This window comes from Colius striatus, chromosome 10 (assembly GCF_028858725.1).
Source record: "Colius striatus isolate bColStr4 chromosome 10, bColStr4.1.hap1, whole genome shotgun sequence".
Classification (NCBI taxonomy): domain Eukaryota; kingdom Metazoa; phylum Chordata; class Aves; order Coliiformes; family Coliidae; genus Colius; species Colius striatus.
This window is the reverse complement of record NC_084768.1, coordinates 2,950,575-2,972,812: the sequence shown is the minus strand read 5'-3', so window position 1 is coordinate 2,972,812 and position 22,238 is coordinate 2,950,575. Positions and strand designations below refer to the sequence as shown.

The window sequence follows — 22,238 nt, the reverse complement described above, 5'->3', positions numbered from 1 at the left end:
AGCACAGCGCCGAGCGCCGCCGCGACGCGGTGCCTGTGTCCCTGGCAGCAGGATGGCACCTGGATCAGGAACTCCCGGGCCTCAACCGACACTCCTCACCCCCGGCGTGAGGAGGAAACCCCTTCCGTGCCCCCAGGCTGGGAAGGCCCGTGTCAAAGCTGGGATGCTGCTGCATTTTGTTGCTACAGCTCTAGTTCTCAGAATAGAAGTTTAGAGCTGTTACAGGCACTTTTTGTCCCAGCTGTCTCTCAGGGAAGAGACTAGTTTTCAGCCTTAAAAAGAAGCTTTTCTACTTTGGTGATGCCGGGCCATGGAGCAAGAGGTCTCACCTCTTCTCCTGCAGGGCAGGAAAGGCAGAACCTATCCAGAAGACATAGCCTCTGTTCTCATTTTAAAAGTTACAGAGTTAAACTCTTCCTGGGAGCGTGAGGGTCAGAAGAGAAAAAAAGCTCCCTCTCTGTATTGCTGTGTCATGTTTAACTAGAGCCTACCTGGAGCAAAACCAAGCCTTTCCTCATGCACTGATTTCTCAGATAAGTGCTTCTTTCCTTCCCAGCCATTCACTTCCTAAAGTGCAGTAAGAGTAGCACAGGGATTCTTGCTACATCTAACAATACTTGATTCTATAAACAAAATAAATGCAAAGGAAGGGGCGCTCGCTTTGTGCCGTCTCCTGTGCATGTGCAGCGTGGCGAGGCGCCCCAGCTCCTTCTTGGAGATGGAGTTGGAAACTCCTGCGGTATCCACACACCTCACCAGAGGCTGTGTTTATGGAGCTCAGGTGTCTGCTAGAATCTACCAAAGATTTCTGGGGCCTCTTAATACAACTTCTACTTCTTTTAGACAATACCTGCTGCACTTACTAAGAAAAAAGAATAAAGAGAGGAAACCAACAGATGACAAGTAAACCTGCCTGAGCAGCAATTGCTGGCGTGGGTAAACCCCAGCTCTCTTTTGGTAACTGACATTTACTTGCCCAGGGTATGATTACAGCAGAGTACTGGAGTTGCTGACAGATAAATATAGCTTTTTCAGACTACTTGCTGCCCTTGCAGATGAGGTCACACACGTTTAATGTCTATTTTAAACTCAAGACACATTTTAAGCATCCAGGAGCCAGGGGTCATCTTTTTTTTTTTTCCACATTAATAGGCATTTAGAGGAATCAGAAAGACGTAAGAGGTTGAATGTTTTTTGTACCTCAAAGCTGGTTTGCATTGGTATTGCAGCCTAAACTTGGGTGGACTTTATTTCAGCTCCTTATTTCAGTCTCCTTATTTCAGCTACCCTGGAAATAATTATGCAAGAGAATCACAGGACCCATTAGGATGGAAAAAAACCTTAAATCAAGTCCAACCTTTACCCCAGCACTGCCATATCCACCACTATGTCTCCCAGCATCACATCTACACCTCTTTTCAATCCCTCCAGGGATGGTGGCTCAGCTGCCTCCCTGGGCAGCCTGTACCAAGGCTCGACAACCCTTTCAGTGAGGAAATTTAGCGCTGTTAACAGTCAAAAGCCCCAAACAAGTCTTAATTTTCCCCAGATAACTTTATTTCCTTACCACATATGGAAAGCCAGACTTTATTTTATAGGAAAGAGTACAAAACCAGGTAGGAGTTACTCAGAACACAGGTGAGTATTATCATCAAATGACAGACTGTCCAACCACACTACACGTTACAGGACACACGAGCAGATCTAGTGAAACCAGCTTTCCAAAACACAGTATTACCCCTGGCAGCTAGATTACTCAGTTTTGTTGTGTCTCAGTGCTTCCATGCCAATGTATTTCAGTAGTCCATACGTGATGACCACCCTGTGAAAGGATTTTACCTATGTACAGTTATTTCACCCCTAAGCTATCACTGTACATGTCCCTCAACAGCCAGTAGCAGAAGTGTGATGCCAGAAATAGTTACTCATGGGATTCGTTTGCTTTAACAAATTAACCTCTGTGAAGAATAAATGTATACCAGCATTTTGAGAAAGGCAAGGCTATAAATGATCTAGAAGTTGTCCAAAAACATTACTCCTTCAGTTTGACCGCTACCAGGAAACAGCTCTGGCAGGAGGGAGAATATTTAACGTAAGAGGGAATGCACACAGTTATAAAGCCATTCTTCCTGCTCATTCAAAGGCATCACATGCTGAGAAACCTGTAAACAATGAGAGAAAGCAGAGGTGAAGCAGTTGTTTGCTGGAGAAGTGCATGTACATTACCTAAAGCTCAAGTGAACTGTTTCAGTACCTAGAACACTAACATGAAATGACAAACGTTCATCATCTGTTACGACAGCTGGTATTCAAAACTTACTATTGAGTGTGACAGCAAAATACTCAGAATGGTGTCCACGTGCCTTCAGTTTATATTGAATGAAGCCAAAATTGAAATTAATAAAACACCCTCCAGGATGAGGCTAAAGCTATGTGAAGTGCCAGCAGCAATATTAGAAGAGGCCCAACCTTGCCCATGTCATGGGACTGTCTCTGTTTACAATGGGCTTGAACGCATCCACGCTAGAATGCTGGGAAATAGGAAACAGTGTGGATGCCTCTTCTTTTAAAGAAACAGCCCATCCTTCTAGAACAATAAAACCTGGGTTTTCTTCATAAATGACTGAAGGAAAGTGTCACCTGCATTTGTAATGCATTTTCAGCCTCGTTCTATCCCTTAGAACTCTCACTAAAGCCTGCCGGGCTCTGGAGCAGGGGTCAGCAGATCCAATTGCTCTGTGGCTAAACATGATCCAGAAGCCAGGTTCAACAAAATCACACGGTGCACAAGGAGTGCAATGTGGGTATCTTTTGATTCTGACTAGCACACTAGTTTCTCAGAGACATCGATGTACCTGATTCAAGTTTGACAAGCAGAAAAGAAAACACAGCCTTAGGAAAAAACAATATGAAAAGCCATTGTAAATGGTACATGTATTGAATGGCCAACTGCAACAGGCATATGCGTGAAACACTGAGCAGCTCTGACCTCTGTAGCAATCTGCACAGAGAAACGTGGCTACATCAAGTACATCAGCACCTATAAACCATCAAAAACTACATCCCATGTGAACTGGTGATGAAGATGCCACTATCCACATGCTCACTACCGTGACCAAAGACCTGCAGGACAAAACTGTAAAGATGTCCCATGATTTTTCCTTTTTGCTTAGATTTTAAGTCAGCCAATCAATAAAAAATCTTACCATCATGGATTTTGGTGCCACTTCCACGGCAAAAACAGTAAGTCCCCTGTTACTTAGGCAGTTCTTACTCTGCTCGTTGTTGACATGAATAATCACTTTGTTTTCAGACTGCAAGTGAAAAAACATGAAGGAACACATCAGCTTTAATAGCTAAGTGGCTGCTCTTTATGTAACAACTGTATATTCCTCTTACCTCCTCTGACTTTGCTCTTTTATGGAACAGTAACACTTTAAAGATGCTGATGTCTACTCTCTTTGAAGAGTAACAGTTTTAAAATGTTCCTTAGCACCACCAGAGTCCACATCCATTGTCAAAAGTCATTTAAGGCTCCCTGAAATAACTTAAGCATTTATAAAGATGCACCTTGGGAACCCCACTTAGAATGAAAACTATTTGCCATGGAATGTAACAGATTCTAACAGTTTACATTGTTTCAAAAGTACAAGCTCATACTAGATTTTAAGTCCAAAGGAAATATTTCTGTCTCAAGCAGTCCTTTAACTGCAAGTCACTAGAGGCTAGGCCAGCAAGCTGGAGCAGTGTCACTGGATGCTTACCCAGTTCCTGTTTGCAACATCCCTTCCATTTCTGAAGACTTCATTCATAGAGATTTGTTTAAATACTTGATAAGTATAAACCACTAAAAGAGCAGGTGCTCTTGCTAAAGCTATGCAAGAAGGATCCAATGTATAAAACTGAAAGCCTGGGTAACAGCTCTTTAACCAGCAGTTTATGCAAGGCAATACTCAGATTCAAGACTTAAAACCAGGCTATCCAGCTATCTCTAGACAGATCTCAATTTGACAGATGGGCTGGGGAATGTTTTATTCTTAGGCAATGCTATCTAACAACCTCTCTGTAGTGAGAAATGGAATAGACACACATTGGTTAAATGATTAACTTCCCACAATCAGCCTTATGCAGCAATACCTATTGGACTGGTAAGGAGTGACCTTAAAACGAAGGGTGGGGGGAAAGCTTCTCTGGTGGTCATGGTGCTCGTGTTTGTGGACAGCAGAGTGCAAATATGGTTATTCTTGAAACATGGTACCTTTGCAGAAATGTAAAGACAGTCTAAAGCTGCTTATGAGTTGGATCTATCTGCTCTGGCATCACTTTGGTGAATTCTCACTTCTACGTGGCAGTGAGATAAGGGCAAACAAAAGAATGATCTGTACGGGGGAGTACTTACAGCAACAGGAACAATGTCACACATTCACCTAGCACAGAGGGTGTGTTACAGTGTGTTTGTGCTTTGGATTATAGGAAATGCCTCGTTAACTACTTATTTTGACATCTAAATGCACAGACAATAGACTTGGTACTGCTTACTCTCTGGGAAATCTGAAGCTCTGTGTGCAGGATATTTTAACATCCCCAGCTCACACCCTGGCCAGGGAGGGTTAGAGACAGACAGCTTTCTCTGTTCCCTGGTTAAATACATATGCAAGACTAAAGAGGAATCCCCCAGGAGCTAGCATATTTCCCTAATTTAATTATAGAAATAACAAAGAAACAATTCTTTTCATTGAAATCATCAGTACAGCAACTGAAGATATAATCAGACTGCTTGCACTAGGGGAAGCTTAAAAAAGATGACAGATGCATAAAAATGCCTTTTTATTACTTCTTTCCAGACATTTACAATTACAGAAAAGCTTCCAGTTTGCAAATTGCAATGAGTTTTTGCAGGGAAGTGCAACTATTTGCTTCAATGCAGAACAGAAGTATCTGTGAAACCTAGCTGGTATAAATGGCAGTAGTCAGTGATTTTAATCAGACAGCATCCAGTTGCCTCAGTACAAACCTTATCTCCTTCTGACATATCCCCAAACATATAAATAACTCCAGTATATCTACCCTAAAGGGCGAAGTGCAAATACAAAGCTGTAGTTCCAAGGAGCCTCAGCATTCAGTCCTAATATTAGTCCACCAACCCACCCCCTTTTGCATGTTTGCCCATTTAAAAATACACTTCTTGCTGTGATCTTTCAAGATTTAAAGCATCTTCAGTTTAGCACCTCACTGCACTGTATTTATTCACTCACAGTTCTCAATATAAACAAAGCTGAGAATGAAGAGCACCTTCATTAGGATCCATGCAAAAAGGTTTGAAGTACCTGCTTCTTGCAAACTACTTCTGCTTGGATTTACAATTGTTAAGCTGGACTAGTAATAAAGTAGATCTGCTAGCCAGGCAACAATTCATCCATAAAATGCTTCTAAAAACAGGATCAATGCAAATCACTGCTCTTTTACTTTCTGATACACACTGAAAAGACTCCATAGTGTAAACGCTGTGGTCTTTGCTCTTTCTGTAATTTCTGTTCTTACTGTTTCTTTTTTTGCTACTATGAACATACCACATCTCCAATAACCATCACAGTACTGCAATGTTTGACTGTGAACACAAGCAAATACTCACATTCCATAGGATACTTCAAATTGTTTGCCTCATCATGTCCCACTCCAAGAACACTGACCCAGACTATTAAGTCAAAATGAGCTTTGTATCTAGTTCATTTTCACTAACTAGTCACAGAAACACCAGAAAACATAATTCTCAAAAGTGACCCAAGAGAACAATAGCAACAGACATAACACAAAGTACCTTGTGGAAGTCTCATGCCATACCTTGTTTTCAATAACAGAAGTGATTCTCCTGCCTGCTTTGTAGGTGTAGATGATCACGTTCTCACAGCCATCCATTACTTCGGCCTCTCCTTTATTAACAGCAGACCTGCAAATAGCCCTGTTGAGTTGCCAGCTCCCTGCCTCCAGATATATGGCTTTCACTCTGGGTTTGCATTTTTCCACATAGATGTCAATGACAAAGGGGCAGGCCTGCAATGGAGAAAAATAAGTTACATCATCACTTCATCTGTGCTTTTCTTTCTCTCATATTTTCATCTACAGCTCCTAAGTACTTTCATTTATGCTCTGAGGCAGAATTACCCAAATGCAAGTATCTCACTGGATATTAAATATTCAAAACCTGAGAGCTGTGGTAATCTCTTAAACCAAATGAAAGCTCAGGTGAACGTTTTTTTCACGCTAGTCATAGTACACTTGACACAGTTGGGTGTATTCAGCTTCAACATAGCAAATCCTCCCTTCCACACAACAAATACACAGGAATGAAGATGATGAATGTATTTCAGTGTCTGAAATAAACCTGTCTCCTTCACCTGTCACACTCATTCCATCTGCACCACTTAAGGCAGATTGAAAATATCTGTGGTGTTGCATCAAGCTCTCTGCTCTTACAGTATCCTGACTAAGATTAGCTCATGTAACAACCAGGAGTTGGCATTTTCTTAGACTCAGTCATAACACCTTGGTTTCTTCCAAATGGCTATTGGAATCCACTAGGATCTCTCAGGTTCTGTCTTTGATGTTACAGGCTCAGTGCTCCTGAGATATCAATCTCAATTTCAGATGATACAAGGGTTAAGTTTAGACACAAGCAGATGTAAATGTTTAGATGAATGACTAAAGCATCCGGAGAGCTATGGTGTCGTTTGGAGAGCAAAGACTAGAGCCACAAACCACACCTAGTATCAGACACAAAATAACGCATTTGAAATACCGAACTTGAGCAAAACATCCCCAGAATGTTCTTTCTTAGACGATAGCTCCCTCTTACGGCTGAAACGCAGAAAGACAGTCTTTTACTTGCTTTGCTCACCATACTCAAGAGTGCTCAGGATTCACCGTGATCTCAAGATCTTCACCGAGGGACAGCTGATGTCTCTCAACTCACTTGGGCCTGCATATATTTGTTCCACATGTATATATTTTATATGGTGACTATACTGACAGGGTTTAGGTTTGGATTGGATCACCTACCTACTGAAATCAGCTTCTGACAGACAGAAACAGTACTGCAGCTACAACACGTGGAGCAAGCTGCATGTGAAGCAGCTATTTTTGCTATCTAGCTATCATACCTCTGTCATTTCCAATGCTTTATTGTAGCCCAGAGACAATAAAGTGACCCAGAGGTCACTAGGATCCCCTTCACGGTCATTGGCTTCCATGAGATTCAAATCCATAAATCCTTGTCTTGTAAGTTCATTCTTCTTCATATCAAAATTCTCTGTTTAAAAAGAAATATAAAGTAGCACTTAAAACATCTGTTCCCTCTGCAAGTACCCTTTATCTTTCCAAAGCCCAGCTCCCACTTATGTTAACAGGGCTCAGAAGACAGAGCCATCTTGCAGCCTCGGGCTCTCCCAATATTATTCAGGAAAGAATGTCCTTGACCAGGTATGTGCTCTCTGCAGAGATTCCCTGTGGGTTTTGGATAATGACTAGAAACAGCTGGCCCCTTGTATAACACAAAAGAGGGGAGATTCCAAAGCAAAAACTTGTCTTATTGAGGGGCTTTGTTTTTTCTTTCTGCTTAGCAGTTATTTGCTGTGGTTGAGATTTGCAGAATGGGGTATCTTAGGAAAGGGAAATGAAAGTCTGCTGGAGCCAGTACCCTTTGTGCTTGAGGACCTTGATATAGAAATGATTTACTTAGTTCCTAAAAAGCAATAAAATGCCAGTAATCCTAACACCCCTCTCGAGAGAGAATATCACAGGTCGACCAGTCTCATGTCAGCAAACACATAATTGAAATGTCCTTGTGTCAGAGATTTTTTTAAAGATGGTTTTCTCATCTTCATAACAATGCTAAATCTTTACTATATATTATTTAAAAGGGATTACCAACTTAATAAATCTTTCTAAGGGTACAGATGCTCTAATAAACGGCTTGAACTTTGGTGTCAAGATTGATGATATTCGTCTGAACCCTTCAACTGATGAATGACCTGGTAAAACATTCACCATATTCTCCTCTTTCCTCTCCTGTACACTTCACACACACACACATCCCTCCTACTCACGTTGGGACCAATGCACAGAGGCATAACACTGACAAAGTCATCCCGTGTGGCATGTACAGGCAGGACAGTGACAAGCAACTCGTACACGGAAAAGTACTTTTGGATGATCTTCCTGTCCTTTAGGAAAAAGTCCAGTGTCTTAGAGAGTTGTGGGGAGGAATAACTACCAGAGCTTGCCTGACCTAAAGCATTTTGGTCCAAATTAAGCAAGATGTCATAGCCTACAAAGGAGTTCCATCAAACATGACATGGGTGATACACAATCACACACCACACTGGTGTGTTACACGAGCTGCAGAAAAACTGTATTTCTTACAGAAGCATCTCATTTTCATACACTGGCTACTAAACTACCAGCTTATTCCCTCACTGCAGCTAAACTGCCCATGTACTGAACCCACTGCTTCCATGCACTGTATTAGAGCAGCCAGAAAAGAAAGAGCAGCTGAAAGACTCTTTAACTATCTGTCAGCGTTCTCATCTCATTCACAGAAGTCGCAGAATCTCACAGCTGTCCGAGTACAACATGGATAAACTGACACACCACATATGAACCATCAAAAGGGAGATTTGAATGAAAAAAAATGCTTACATCTGAAGAACTTACAGTTGCAATAGGCTTTTCCTGATGTCTTAATTTTCTGAACAAACATCATAAGCCCTAGGTACTGTTTTTAAAGCCTCATATACACACTAATTAAGTGTCCTCCTCAACACCCTGTGAGATAGGAAAGCAGTATCAGCTTAATCTGCAGAAAAGAGATTGATTGAATGAATACCTGTTACAGCTTGATTCACCACATGATCCATGATTAGAAAACCTGTAGTTTTTTGGCAGCTATAAAATCTTTCACCTACAAAACTTTGCGGTTAGCAACAGGAAGACTTTTCTCGGCAGAGGGTCACACAGACCAGAGTGAAGCAAAACAAAGGAGAGGAGACTGGAAAAGGAGAAGAAAAAGGAGAAGACTAGCTACATGTGTTCTTGGTATACACTACAAAATACTCAGTTCTTCTATACTCTATACATAGTAGTATGCTATAAACAACAGCTTGCAAGTAGATGGATAGATGTGATTAATTATATCAAGCACAGAAACGAACTTACCCTTACATACAGCCCATGCTTCCTCATCACATTTCTCACCACTAGTTCTCAGTTCAAAGAAATTGTACTCCTCCAAACTCAGGAGGCCATTTCCATCCAAATCAATTGTTTCAAATATATCCAATAAAGCCTCTCTAGAAGGTGAAAAAGGCAGAATTATTTCCAAACACTTGTGTTCCCTTTATTGTCTCACAAAACCATCGATAACTATTCAGTCTAACTATTATACAACTACTCAGTGCTTTAGTAACATACAGCTCTTAAAAAACTTGATGTGACCTGGAGCACACACTTTCACAACAGCTACCATGGCTATTTGGGAAGTGGACTCACCGAAACTCTTTGGTCAGAGCCAGTTCTCCATCTTCATCTCTATACACCAGCTTTGCTTCTCCAGTTATCTGTGTCTTCACCTTCTTCAACCTACAGCCTGTTGTGAATGGGAGTAGCCAGTAAACTCCTGATCCAAGCTCCCCTTTCCATCCAAACACCTATTCTTCAAGGGAGACAGGAAAGTTTGTAAGTTGTTTTTCAAATGATACCTTTCTTTATTACTAGTAATATTAATTAAAGAGTGATTAATTACTTGAAAACATTGGCAATGCTGGATTTCTTTCCTCAAAGAAAACACATCTATACAGTGAGATCCTGTGTGATGCCATTTTAAAGACACAAAAACTAGTGAGTCCTTTAGTTATACTAGAAGTCAGGAAAACATGCAGGATCTAAGATGAGGGGAGAACAGTCATTACTGAAAATGTCTAATAGGAGTCCTACAATCATTCATATCTGTAACATTCTTTAATTCTTTAACTTCAAAAGAAAAGGTGCCAGAAGCAGGCTGAGAAAATCCAGAAGCAGGCTGAGAAAATCCAGTTTTTTATCTCCTCCCTGATTTATCAGTTTTGTTCAAACTAACAACAAAAGCTTTCTGTGTGAAAACAAATCACACATGATACAGGATTTAGTGTAAGCTGAGCTCCCTGTGGTTTGGAAGGAGGAAGTAAGTTCACGTTGCCATTTCACCTCCCTTATTTCTTCCATGGAATTAGGATATTCTGTGCACACTGAAGTTCAAAATCACACATATGGCAAGGAGATAGAAAAATTAAAAGGAAATGTTAGCAATTTTTACTTAGGAAATGTTGTTTTTCGAAGGAGTAGGAAGACAAGTGAGTTTCCACAGAGTTTCTAAATAGATAACCTGCAACTCAGCAATACTTGCCCACACACTACATTCAACATCCATACATGTAGCTTGCAATTCAACTGATTGAAATGGCACATCCAAGACAGTAATACACCTTACTTTGGACAAGTTCTACTGATTTTTGAAAGGGAACATGCACAGAACAAGTGTTTCTTCTCTCCTCTAGTCTGAGTGGGCACAATTTGAATTCCTTCAAAACACAACTAACAAATGAAACAGAATACAACAAAAATACCTAACCTCTTTGTTTTGTTGGTCAGTTACACTCACAAGCTGTAGGTTTTCCTGGGTTTCATTTTCCTTCAGAATATACAAAGCTGTATCCACTGACAACCAATGACATGGTTTTCCTACAAAGAAAAATATCCTTAAGATTCCTAATATCAGATGCTTAATAATGGCACAAAACTGGTTTCCTTTGAACCCCTAAGTAGATATTTCCATGATATGTATAATACTGATCCTAGCTAACCTAAGATGGAAAAAGGAATCCATTATATGCTAATGGGATTTCCTTCCTATTTAGGCTGATTGGTTACATTGTTGCAAGTCTTGTGGACTGTCTTCAGATAATGATTAATATTAATAGGTCTACCATTAAAACCTTTGGTAGTTAAGGAAGCTTTTTTCATTGTTTCCTACTATTAGTACAATATTGATTACTTTACTTTATGCAAAGGCTCCTAGATATTTGCAATTAAAGATGTTACCAGAATTGTATCATATTCTGTTCTGCTGTTCTGTAAAATACTGGTAAGCTCATCTTGACTGGAAACTGAGATTATGTGCAAAAGGTAGGGACACCAGAAGATGTGAATCTCAAAAGTGTATGTTTCAATCAGTTTTAAGATCTAAAGAGCAAGATTTCCCTACATGGTATCACATGTAATTTGTACTTTATGGGAAACAACAGTACCAAACATTAACTAAAGAGAGATGCTGCAGACAGTGCTAACAGTTGAATTTTGTTAACAAGAAGCTTCACAAATCTCTAGCCAAAAATAACCAAAGAGGCTGGCTGACTAAAGGGAGACTTGGCTGATTTGTCCTGCCCAGGAAGCAAGCACAAACCACAAAGCAGAAAACATGGTGTGACGAGTTACATTTTTAATAGGACTCTGTCAACAGAGAAAAGTATTGCTGTATCACAGCATCACAGAGTATTGCAAGTGTGAAAGGGAGAGATGTAGCAGCAGAACATGCTAGTAAGGGAAAATTCTTCACATAAATACAAATACACTTACCTTCCATCTGACGAAGGTGTAAAGGCTTGATAGTAACACACACTGTAGACCTTTGAGGTAAGTGCAACTTGTACTTGTGACTAATGATTTCACCATCTTCTTCTAGGTAGAAGCATCCTTTGGACTGTGCACATTGCCATTCCTGGAAACCAAGCAAATATTATTTATTGCCTTGACCTTGATGAAGATGAAACCCAGCTTCTCTGAAATATATTGATTTGATGATTTCATAAACCCTGCATAAATACACAAGACACAGCACTGGTCTGCTACTTTGTAACTAATTTTCTCAAATAGTCCTTTCTGTAGTCACTTTTTGCAGAGCAAAATTCTAAGCTGCACCAGGGGAGGTTCAGGTTAGACATTAGGAAGAACTTTTTCCCATGAGAGGGTTATTAAGCACTGGAATGGGCTGCCCAGGGAGGTGGTGGAGTCCCCATCCAGGGAGATATTGCAAAGATGTACAGATGAGGTGCTGAGGGTTAGTGGTGGGCTTAGTAGTGTGATGGGAGGAGGTTGGACTTCATGAACTTAAAGGTCTTTTTCAACCATGATTATCCTATAACTCTAACTTTAAACACCAGTCCAAATGGATTATAACTATTCAGAAATATACTGCAACAACTTTCAGGTACAAAACCTATTCTCATAGCCACCTCCTACTCTCCCTTTCTCAATAAGGCACTGGTCTTAAAACGATTGTCTTGCAAATAGCCCGTGGCAAGTATCTTTGTCATGTTTGTTTACCTTCTGCTTTTCCAGGTGTTACTTCCTCCGGCATTCTGCCTATTCTACAGTTTTGCACTCAGACATTGTTACAGCAGGGACATCAAACAATCCAAGTCAGCAGGGAAAATATCTCAAGGCAAAACGCGCAGGACGTGAACAACAGTAAGCAAATGTTTGACAATGCTTTAGGAATCAAACAGTGAACTGTTATTCCTGCAGAGAGCATAAGGTGGTGCTATGTTCTCCAAATTATCCACGTCAAACGGCTACCTAAGGCAGTGACAAGATTTTAGATTATATGCTGCTGATTTTTCTTTAACGCCTTTCAGTCTTGACTAAAACCAACACAAAGATGATGTCGCAGATACTTAAGATCTCCATTAGCCATCTTGTAACGAATTGTGTTTCAGCCACATTTGAAGCCCAACAGATCAGCATGTTGTTTATGCACATCTGTTGCACTTTCATAACTACATTTTTTTCTCCCCAAGTTGATTTATGTGGCTTTAGACATGTCACAAAACTCCACCGAAAAAAAGAAAACACATGAAAGAATGTACTATGAATACATTCCATGTTTTAAGGGATTTTAAATGTACACATTTGCTGTGTTTTAACTCCTACTGTTTTCCTCTGACTGAAACCTCAAGTTGGCATTGTTATAACTTCATCATGATAGCAGGTCACCTAAAAGCCAGGTGAACTGCAGGAAAAGAAATATCTTTTACTATATGATAAATAAGAAGAAACTGTGGGTGCTACATGCTGATCCACAAGTGAACCACTCTGTTTATTCATTGATTGTGACAGTTTGCATTGTGCCTTTGACAGGGTTAAAAAAAACCCCAAACCCTAGTAGTTTCACTTACATCTTTCCATGTTTATTGATTGATTTGGTATGTTGCTAATGGATAGTAATTGGTATCTGCTTTTATTCAATCAGCTCTTACTAGCTTGTACAAAGGAATCCAATACTGGGAAAGTGTGTAATGGTTTTATATACTACAGATCACATTTGAACAAGGTGAAATTGCAGGTTAAATTGCATGGAGGTCCAGATACCTAAACAGACTGCAACAAATTCCTTTGGGATTATGTTCTTAAGTTTTAATATAGAACAAATGTCACTGTATGGCAAGGTCGAAACTATAAAAGCCTTCAGAGTTCAATAACAGATACAGAGTTGTTATTTGAAACCAAAATGTAACTCATGAGAACAATCAGTTCAGTTTTCCAGCAGCAGTTACGCCATGTGGTCATAACCATTTTTTCCCTTATATACAGGAGCCTCAAGGTGCACATTTTTAATGTATTCTAGCAGTTCCCAGTTAATGTTTTATATTTCTACAGCTATTATTTTCTGTTGAAAGAAAACTAGTAAAGCTTCAGTCAAGAAAGGGAAAACAAAGGAAAAAAGATCAATATTAACACTCTAAAAATATTGACTTAGCAAAGTGACTTTGCTGTCTTTCTCCCACAGGAATTTATATTGAATGGGTGATTTATTTAAAAGAAAATACTGACAGAACATATTAGTCTAACTAAAAATCAGTATTTTCAGGCCACAGCATATATTCACAAAGTGATGCCCAATAAACTGAATATGCTCACAGGCCAGTTACTTATTTCCAATTACCTTTCATAGAAAGGTTTATGATACACAACCTTTCAGACTACTTAAGCATTGGAAGTTCTCACCAACCTAATCAATTATTAAACGTTAAAGTCCTCAAAAAGTCATGAAACGTTGTATCCAACGGTGCTCTCATTTGGGAAACACACACTTTGTTCTATCAAACCTTCACACCTGAAAAATCATTTCCAGTAACTAGAGGTCAGCAAAACCAACAGTATATAAAAATGCTCATAATAATACGTAGCAAGAAATCTCTCAGTAGTTTATGGCTGCCCTTGACAAACTATTAATAAAACATAAGCTAAAAAAATATATATCAGAGAAAAACGGTTTCCTGTTTGAAATGCAATTAACATATGTGCCTGAAGGAAATCAGCATCATTTCAAGAGGACTATCTTAAGTGATACCTTCATTGTGTCTGGCTCAATTAGCTTTGTGTTTCTGTTGCTACTGGCATCCACTCTGATAGTGGTAGAAACGGATGTTTTGCAGCTCTGAGCGGATGAGGGTCTTGAAGGAGTTCTGCTGTCGCCTATGAGCACAGATATTTAGTCACAATCACGTTATTTCAACCCACTCCTCGTGCTATTCGTCATAAAGCCTGACATTTATAGGTACACAGAGGAAAAAACTGGATGACAAGAACTTCAATCAGATAAGTTGACTTCCATTGTAAGCACGCAACATCTAATAATTCATTAACCAAACACCTTTACTTCCCTGACTGTACAGCCCAGGTGCACTGGCATATGAATAGCAGGACCTTGGAACAAAATCTGCCTGAAGGACAAGAAATTGTTACCACGATTCCATTTACCTTAGAATCAAGGTCAACATGTCCTAAGTAGATACATTTAACCTGCTTCTAATATATTTGTTTTCAGGTCAGTACAGTTTCCCTGCCAGGCAGCACATCATCCATGCACAGCTGCCCACTGCCATCACTCCCAAGCCTTTATTTTCTGGTTCCTTATCTTGGGGAAGCTCTGCTGGTACAATTGTTGATATAGCTATATCAACTCATCCCTCATTCTTCTGTCATTTTTGCATCTCTTCAATATTGAAGCAACTGAAAGTAAACAGCACACAGTATATTGCACATTTCACATATGGTACCTCTGCAGTCTGTTACCTTGAGGTCTTTTTCACAGTTTGGGAAGGTTTTTAAGGATCTTTGTAACTTCAGGAAGAAGATTAAACTCTCATAGTGATTGTGCTCGAAAAGCAGCCTCAATAACTGAAGCAAACAGACTGCTTATTGGTAAATGTTTAAGGTTTCCTCTCTGATCTGGGAAGGAAATAAAGAACTTGCCTATGTTACAACATTTGAGCGTTCGCTTTCACTTTTCCCTCTGCACTGTGTCATGGGAGAGTCAATGAAAGTCACTCTTAAGAATCTGAGAGCTTCAGATCATAGATGCAGCCCAAGTCCATTTGAACATGGAGGCCAGGTATCCTACTGAGACATTTAAGCAATTTTGCCACAGTAGAAATGAATATTAGTTACCAACATCCTCACTAATCTGAGAAAGATGAAACAAATACTGTCCATTGCCCCAGAGTATTATCTCCAACAGAACAGAAACTCCCAATATGAAATACAAACACCTTTTGTTGATGCTAGTTTGGGATCAGTTCTCCTCAAGAGTCTTGGTGATGATTTTGACGCTGGCAGTGTGATCCCTTCAGAGGAAGCTTCAGCTTGACTCCCAAACTGCTGTTGCCTCAATCGACTATCAACTTGCAGTTTCTCTCGTGCAGCCTTGCAGCATTGCTCACTGGTTGCCATGTAGAAGTCACAAAACTTTAGATAAAGAAGAGTAATCTGTTAAGGGAAACGTTCTCTCTCCCATTTTAAGGATTAAAACGTAGCAGCAGTGAGGAAAGGACAGGTCCATAGATGTCATGCATCTTCCCTCGAGGCACAACACTACTGTTCACTTTCACAGATGACAGTGACTGCTCAAGTGGCACGGGAAAACAGAGTCATGATTCCACAAGGAAGTCCAAGTACTGAATAAAAGCTTACTTCAACCCAAGAGGTGATTTATAGTTCTCTCTAGATATTTGAAGACTGGGGAATTTTTAACACAGGAGTCTTAATAAGGGATTTTCTCCTATGAAACCACATTTATGTACAAAAACCCTTCTGGGCTGTTTATTGAGTTCAAAACTTGCATCACTCCTTGGAGACAACATCAAAACAGTTGGTAAGATATTGCAACATGAAAATTAGGTGTTTAACACATACAATAACACCCCCCCCCCAAAGAAATAATGAAATGGCACAGACACAGCAACTTTCATTGATTAGCTGAGTTTGCTGTCAACTGCCATCTTTATCCTGCCATTCCTTTAACTCTTCCCCTCACACGTGCTGTTGGGCTTCATGCTTACTATGGAGCTCTGCCTAATGCATAAAGTTCACTTGCAGCAGGTGACCTTTCCAAGGATAACAGCTAGATAAGAGTTAAGTGAAACAGAAATACATCCCAGCCCATGTTCCAGGACCTAGGCAGGTATAGGGAGCCTGGGGTGAGGTCATCAACAGACTAACACAGGAAGGTGATATGTATTGTGTTTGATAATGCTAATACTGTCAGTAACACCAAGCCTGTAACACAAGAACAAAGGACAGCACTGTTTGCCATACCTTGTGGTAGTCGAGCTTGCCACTGCAGTTAAAATCAGCTTGTTTAGTAATGGTACTCACTTCATCCCAAGTCATCTTTTCACCTCTCTGCAATAAAAAATACAATTCCTAATCAAGAATGTTCTTCACCTACAGCACACATAAAAACACAAAGGAAATCCTGATATCCTTCCAGGGAATCTTATCTTGCAAGAGATTTAAATGGATTTTCATTTGAATCATCAAATCAGAGGTCAACATCATCAAAAATTATGTCCCTCCAATATTACTAAATACTGAACAGATGAATTGCATCACTTCATGCAATTTTGTGCTGTCTTCCAGAAACCTACTGTGAATGACATATCACTTCCAGAAACCCTTCCCTAAAGCAGAGAATCCCAGCTCTCAGTCACTCTTACTTACATTGTAGCATGCAAACAATCAAGACCCAACATCATAATGGTTAAGTTTCACATCTTTACTTGAGCTATCCCATTGTACCAGTCTACACCTGCAATTTAGTTCACTAAAAGGTTTATTCTAGGCATGATTTGCCTTGCATCTTGTCTCTACTTGGGATCATTAGTGTGAGGCCAAAGCAATTTCTCTCCTTTTGGAACGAAGTCTGAAGATGCCCGTCATCACACCATCTCGAGTGCTCTACTCGCAATGTAGACACAAGGCACATGTCTCAGGAAGGAAGCAGGTCTTCCACAAGGTCCCCCAGCAATTTCCTCTACACAAGGCTTTCAGTAATAACAGAGCAATATATGACTGCTGTAGAGAAATCTGCTTCACGTCACTTTTCAGCTATAGATGCATAGGGTAAACTTGGGATTGAAAACTACCATGAACTTTGTCACTGGTAAGCATGTGGTGAGGACCTGTTGTCCCAGAGCCACAGTGGGTTGTAATAAATCAAAACTTGGTCCTCCCCTATTTGAACAGCAACAGTTGCTGTTGCAAGTACATCTACTAAGTTTTTCAGTCTGGGTCTATATAAAGCAATGCTCTGACTTGAAGTAACAATACAGAGCTCACAGCTCTTCATGACATAACTAAAGTAGCATTCAACGACTGCTACTTGTATCTTTTGTTCCATAAAGAGCATTTCTTACCATTGCAACTCTTATCTCTTTGTTCATGCAGAATGAGGACTGAAGGTTCTGACACAATGTTTAAACTGTTTATTGTGCCAACCACAACAATTATAGTACATCAATTGTTCCTTCTGTCCCGGTTTGTTCTCCTCTGTGTTTCCTTAAACTGTTTTACATTCACTTTTGAGCACTCTACCAGAATTCTACTTGTAGTCCATTTGAATTGTTACTGCTCCCTAGTGTTTGTACTGTGCAAGATGATTGGACTTGACAATGAAGAGGCTTTTCTCAGTCCTACTAACTGAAGTACTTCCCTCTCTGTTGCTCCACTGCAGTACAGATAGTGTTGCAACAAAAACTTCTAGGATCAACTCTTTTGATCAGAATGATGTGTTCACACATTCAGAAGACTTTAACCATCTAATTTTCAAAATCTCTACTAATGGTTAAAGATGGACAATTAAGCTTCTACAAATACTTACTGTTGTAAGAAGTCTATAAAGTTCATCATGTAAAATATATCCAGTGTTATCTCTGTCTATTTTTCCAAAAGCTTCTAGCAGTTCAGCTTTTGTAGCAGGCTTTTCTTTCTTTAAAATAGTACAAAAATCATCAAAAGTCAGTGTAGTGGTTTGTGAAGTCCAATATTTATTAACTGTCTTCTCAGATGGATTTCTTCCAGCCTGCTGAAGTACTGAAAAATAAAACACAGAATTAACTCTAAATTCCATTTGTCAGTAAAGGAGTTCTCAACACATCCTGTAATCACTTTCTGTGCTCTTTTTTTTTCTAAGCCAAATCAATCTAGGGGAAAAGCAGGTCTGAAGGACAGTTCTAGTCTCAGTCCTGTGCTCTGCTGATACAGACTGACTGTGACCTTCCCTGGCCTCGAATTCTGTGGTGTATACCAGAGAGGTTCAAGCAGTGTGAGGGGCAGATGAGCTCACTCACACATTCTTTTGAAAGGAGTCATCAAACAGGCAGTGTCTGGCATCCTAGATCATCCCTCCTGAACTATGATCCAGTCCAGAGAAGACACATGCCACACTGCTAAGAATCACCCTCACTTTCTTCTACATAAAAAGGACAAAAATCAGAGAGTAAACTGTGATTTTTTTTAATAACACAACAATACCACAAGAATTATTTTGCTTAAAGGCTCTGATCTGCAGCTTTGACTGCACTGTTCTACTGAACTCAATAGAATGTCTTCCTAAAAGAAAGCTAAGGGGTTCAAACCATTAATTAAACAAAATACCCCTGAATTCAAGGACAGTCTCCTCAAGTGTTGCCAAGTGCAACCAATCCCATTGCTCCTAGTCTTGGAATTCTTTCAAATAAACCTGCTGGATCTTATATACACATACCTTCTACTGGCATCACAATCTAGAAAGGGGGGACTTGAGAAAGCAACCTGTACTACCAGCAATCCTAAGCACGTTCTGAGCTGTACCCCAAGAGCCACAAAACAAAAATCATTAGGTTTTTAATGATACATTTCAACCATGTGAGCTGGAAACATTTTTATCCAATACAGCAAGCTAAGATCTTTCACATCATGAGACTCCAAGTAGAGAACAGGACTGAAAGACACTTTCATGAGTTTTTTAACACAATCTCCCTCTATTACCAACAACCACAAAAGCTTTTCCATGAAAATAGTCTAAGAAAGGAAATAAACAATCAAAAAAACAACCCCAAACTTACTAAGACCTGGTACATAATCCTACAACTCCATGAGATAGCAAAGTTGGTATTATATTTGCTTGAGGAACTTAATCTGGGATAGTGAAACCTATCACACAACTGAAAGGCAGGTTCTGACTCTTCTTACTCCTTCCTACGTGTTCATACTATTGCCACTGACACTCTCACTACTGAATTGCCAACTGCTGTTTACAAACCACCCATCACACATCATGTGGAGAAAAGAAAATGTAATCCTTACCTAAGCCGAGTTGTTCTTTTGATTTAATATTTTCTAAGCTGCTTTTTAAAACAGTGAGATAAGCTGCTCGGCAGTTCATGTAGAACATTGCTTCCTCTGCATGCTGAGACTTCTTTGCTTGGGAACTTTCTGAGCGTGGGACTTTCTGGATGAAGAGGGATGCATCACTCTCAGGACTACTGGCCATTCTGTGAAGAATACAATCACAGTTAGAATTTTTTACTGCCTTGCCTGTTATATAATGTCTCTGCTTTGTCCTCTGAAATACAGACTAGCACAAGTTCTCCCAACATCTGGGTCATCCGGTTCTCATTCTCTAAATCTGGGATGGGAATGGTTATCTACACCTGCAGGTAAGCACCATGAGATCCACAAACAAAACCAGCTTGAGCTCTACTTATTAGTCACAATTTGGTCTTTATCTGGAGTAAAAAGTTTCATTTTTGTTGTATTTATTTTTAAGTTGAGATATTTAATATCACAATCATTATACAGTCACATTCTTTGAAGGCATAAAGCCAAGCTTTCAAGTTCTCTGTGAGACAAACCATTGCTCTCCATGTTTAGAAAGAAACCACTAGCACTTCTAATCTTGCCACATTAGCTAAACTCTCCTAATGAAAGAAACCATGGGAGTATTTGTAGAGAAGCACTTTTGCTGGCTCTGATGACTTTACTACCACCGTCTCTGCCTAGGGTGATTTGTCACAATGATAAATTAATGAACATCCCATATCTACCACTGTTTTGTTCCCAGGGCCACTCTCACTCTTGCTACAGTTCACCAGCAGTATTTTTTTGGGGGGAAAGGAGGGAGTGGGGGGAGAAAGTCAATTTTAACATGGTCACAGGTGTGAGAGGCAGAGAGCTATTTAAAGGACAAAACCAAAGCAAATATTATCAAGAATGGATGCAGTGCTTATCCCCTTGGACAGACCTCTGTGCCTGCACGATTGCAACCGACTCACGGCATTTCAGATTCTCCACCGTGTTTCTTGATGTTAACAACAAAATAAATCCCCTCTTTTTCCTCCAGAGAAAGCTACGTGTGAGCATGTTTATATTCAAGTGCAATTGCACTCAAAAGTTTCCTTTCTTATCTCCAAGACTGATTTAGCTGGAAAACTGGATAGCTTTAAACAACTTCAGCAGAGACACTGTGTACTGACACCATATAACTAACACCTTTCGCTCACCAATGGCCAGTAAACTTTAACAGCAGCTTTCTGCTTTTAACAAGGGTGATTAAGGTTTTTAGAAGGCCATCACAGAGGAACCCCAAATCATCTCGTACTGTTGGTCTAACAGCCTCTCATATTATTTTACCCAGTGTTAACTTCAGAAAATACACTCCAGCACGACAAATTGAATATCTCAAGTTCAACAACAAGACAACAACAACACAGGGTCCCCTTCAGGACCCATTGGATTTTTACTTAGAAGGCCTAAATCACTTGCACCTTCTCGAGTTATATGGGTCTTTTACACTTGGGAAAGAAAGATAATAATCACTTATCATGGATGAAGTACTCTATTTATAATATACACACTGCCTGCCTGACACTTTAATATCACCTTGGCATTAGAAGGACCCCACAGGGACACTGTGATACAGTCTGGTGACTGCAAAGGGGTGTCACTATAATACACACAGAACAGAAATGGCTTAAGGAGGAAAAGAAGAAGAAATGTTAATCTTTTTCAGTAACTAGTTATTAAAAACGTGAATTCTCATTTATGCTCCTTAGACCTGCCATTACCTACGTATTTCCTACGTGGGCCACAGTTCTGCCAGGAATTGCTTGCAATACATTGCTGAGAACTTCAGAGAAAGTAACAGTTTAGTGCAAGCGCTGCCAGCAGCCCCATGGCTGAGGCTGTGACATTTTTACTGGACAAACAATCCCTTAGGTAGGCCAGAGGGAGGGGAGTGATGCGGCCCCAGCTGAAGGACAACAACATGGCCTAACTGTTACTTTTGAGTTTTACTCGCCATGATTCCAACAAATAAGGCCCGTTTTCCAAGCAGGAATCAAGCCGTTCCCTTCTTGGCGATTCTGACCTTCCCCGCCGCGGAGCCCGGGCCGAGATTCACCTCCATGTCCCACAGGGAAGCTGCGAGCCCAAGCGCTCAGGCCTCGCTCATCTGGAGCGAGGAAAACACTTCACCCCTCGGTAGTCGTCGTCTCCCTCCCCGGTGAGCGCAGGGGTGTTTTGGGGCAAAATTCAGCCATCCATCCTCGCATAAGAGACATTACAACTCCCTTCCCCGGCCTGCCAGACACGAACCAACTGTCCCGCCCGAGCCCGGGGACCCTCGGCTGCGCCCGGCGTCTCAGCAGCCTGAGGGGCCGGCTCTGCCCACACCTCGGCTCCCGCCCAAGCTGCCCTCGCACACACCTTGTCGCACGGGGAGGCCGCCGCGGCTCGGCTCCTCCGCTGCCGCTGCTCCGAGCCGCCCCCCGCCCCGGCGAGGCCCGGGGAGCCGCCCCCCGCCCCGGCGAGGCCCGGGGAGCCGCCCCCCG

The 22,238-nt window shown here is 40.7% G+C and overlaps 1 protein-coding gene across 1 annotated transcript; it reads right to left on the bottom strand.

Moving 5' to 3' along the window:
* Positions 1 to 1,535: 1,535 nt before the first annotated feature.
* Positions 1,536 to 22,213, bottom strand: EFCAB7 (EF-hand calcium binding domain 7). The gene is made up of 14 exons (XM_062004181.1): positions 22,114 to 22,213; positions 19,714 to 19,901; positions 18,248 to 18,459; positions 16,684 to 16,770; positions 15,639 to 15,834; positions 14,438 to 14,562; positions 11,665 to 11,806; positions 10,661 to 10,770; positions 9,544 to 9,701; positions 9,211 to 9,344; positions 7,158 to 7,306; positions 5,842 to 6,051; positions 3,207 to 3,314; positions 1,536 to 2,162 (listed from the first exon to the last, which is right to left on the bottom strand). The coding sequence occupies exons 2-14, from the start codon at positions 19,898 to 19,900 to the stop codon at positions 2,088 to 2,090; spliced, it is 1,893 nt and encodes a 630-aa protein (XP_061860165.1). The 5' UTR covers position 19,901; positions 22,114 to 22,213; the 3' UTR covers positions 1,536 to 2,087.
* Positions 22,214 to 22,238: the final 25 nt, after the last annotated feature.

Excerpts from the sequence above, each read along its gene's own strand:
- EFCAB7 (XM_062004181.1), bottom strand. The coding sequence starts at position 19,900 with ATGGCCAGTAGTCCTGAGAGTGATGCATCCCTCTTCATCCAGAAAGTC. Across the intron at positions 11,807-14,437 it reads TTGAGCCAGACACAATGAAG|GAATGGCAATGTGCACAGTC; the intron begins GTATCACTTAAG and ends CTTGGTTTCCAG. Across the intron at positions 9,702-10,660 it reads CTGACCAACAAAACAAAGAG|GTGTTTGGATGGAAAGGGGA; the intron begins GTTAGGTATTTT and ends CTTGAAGAATAG.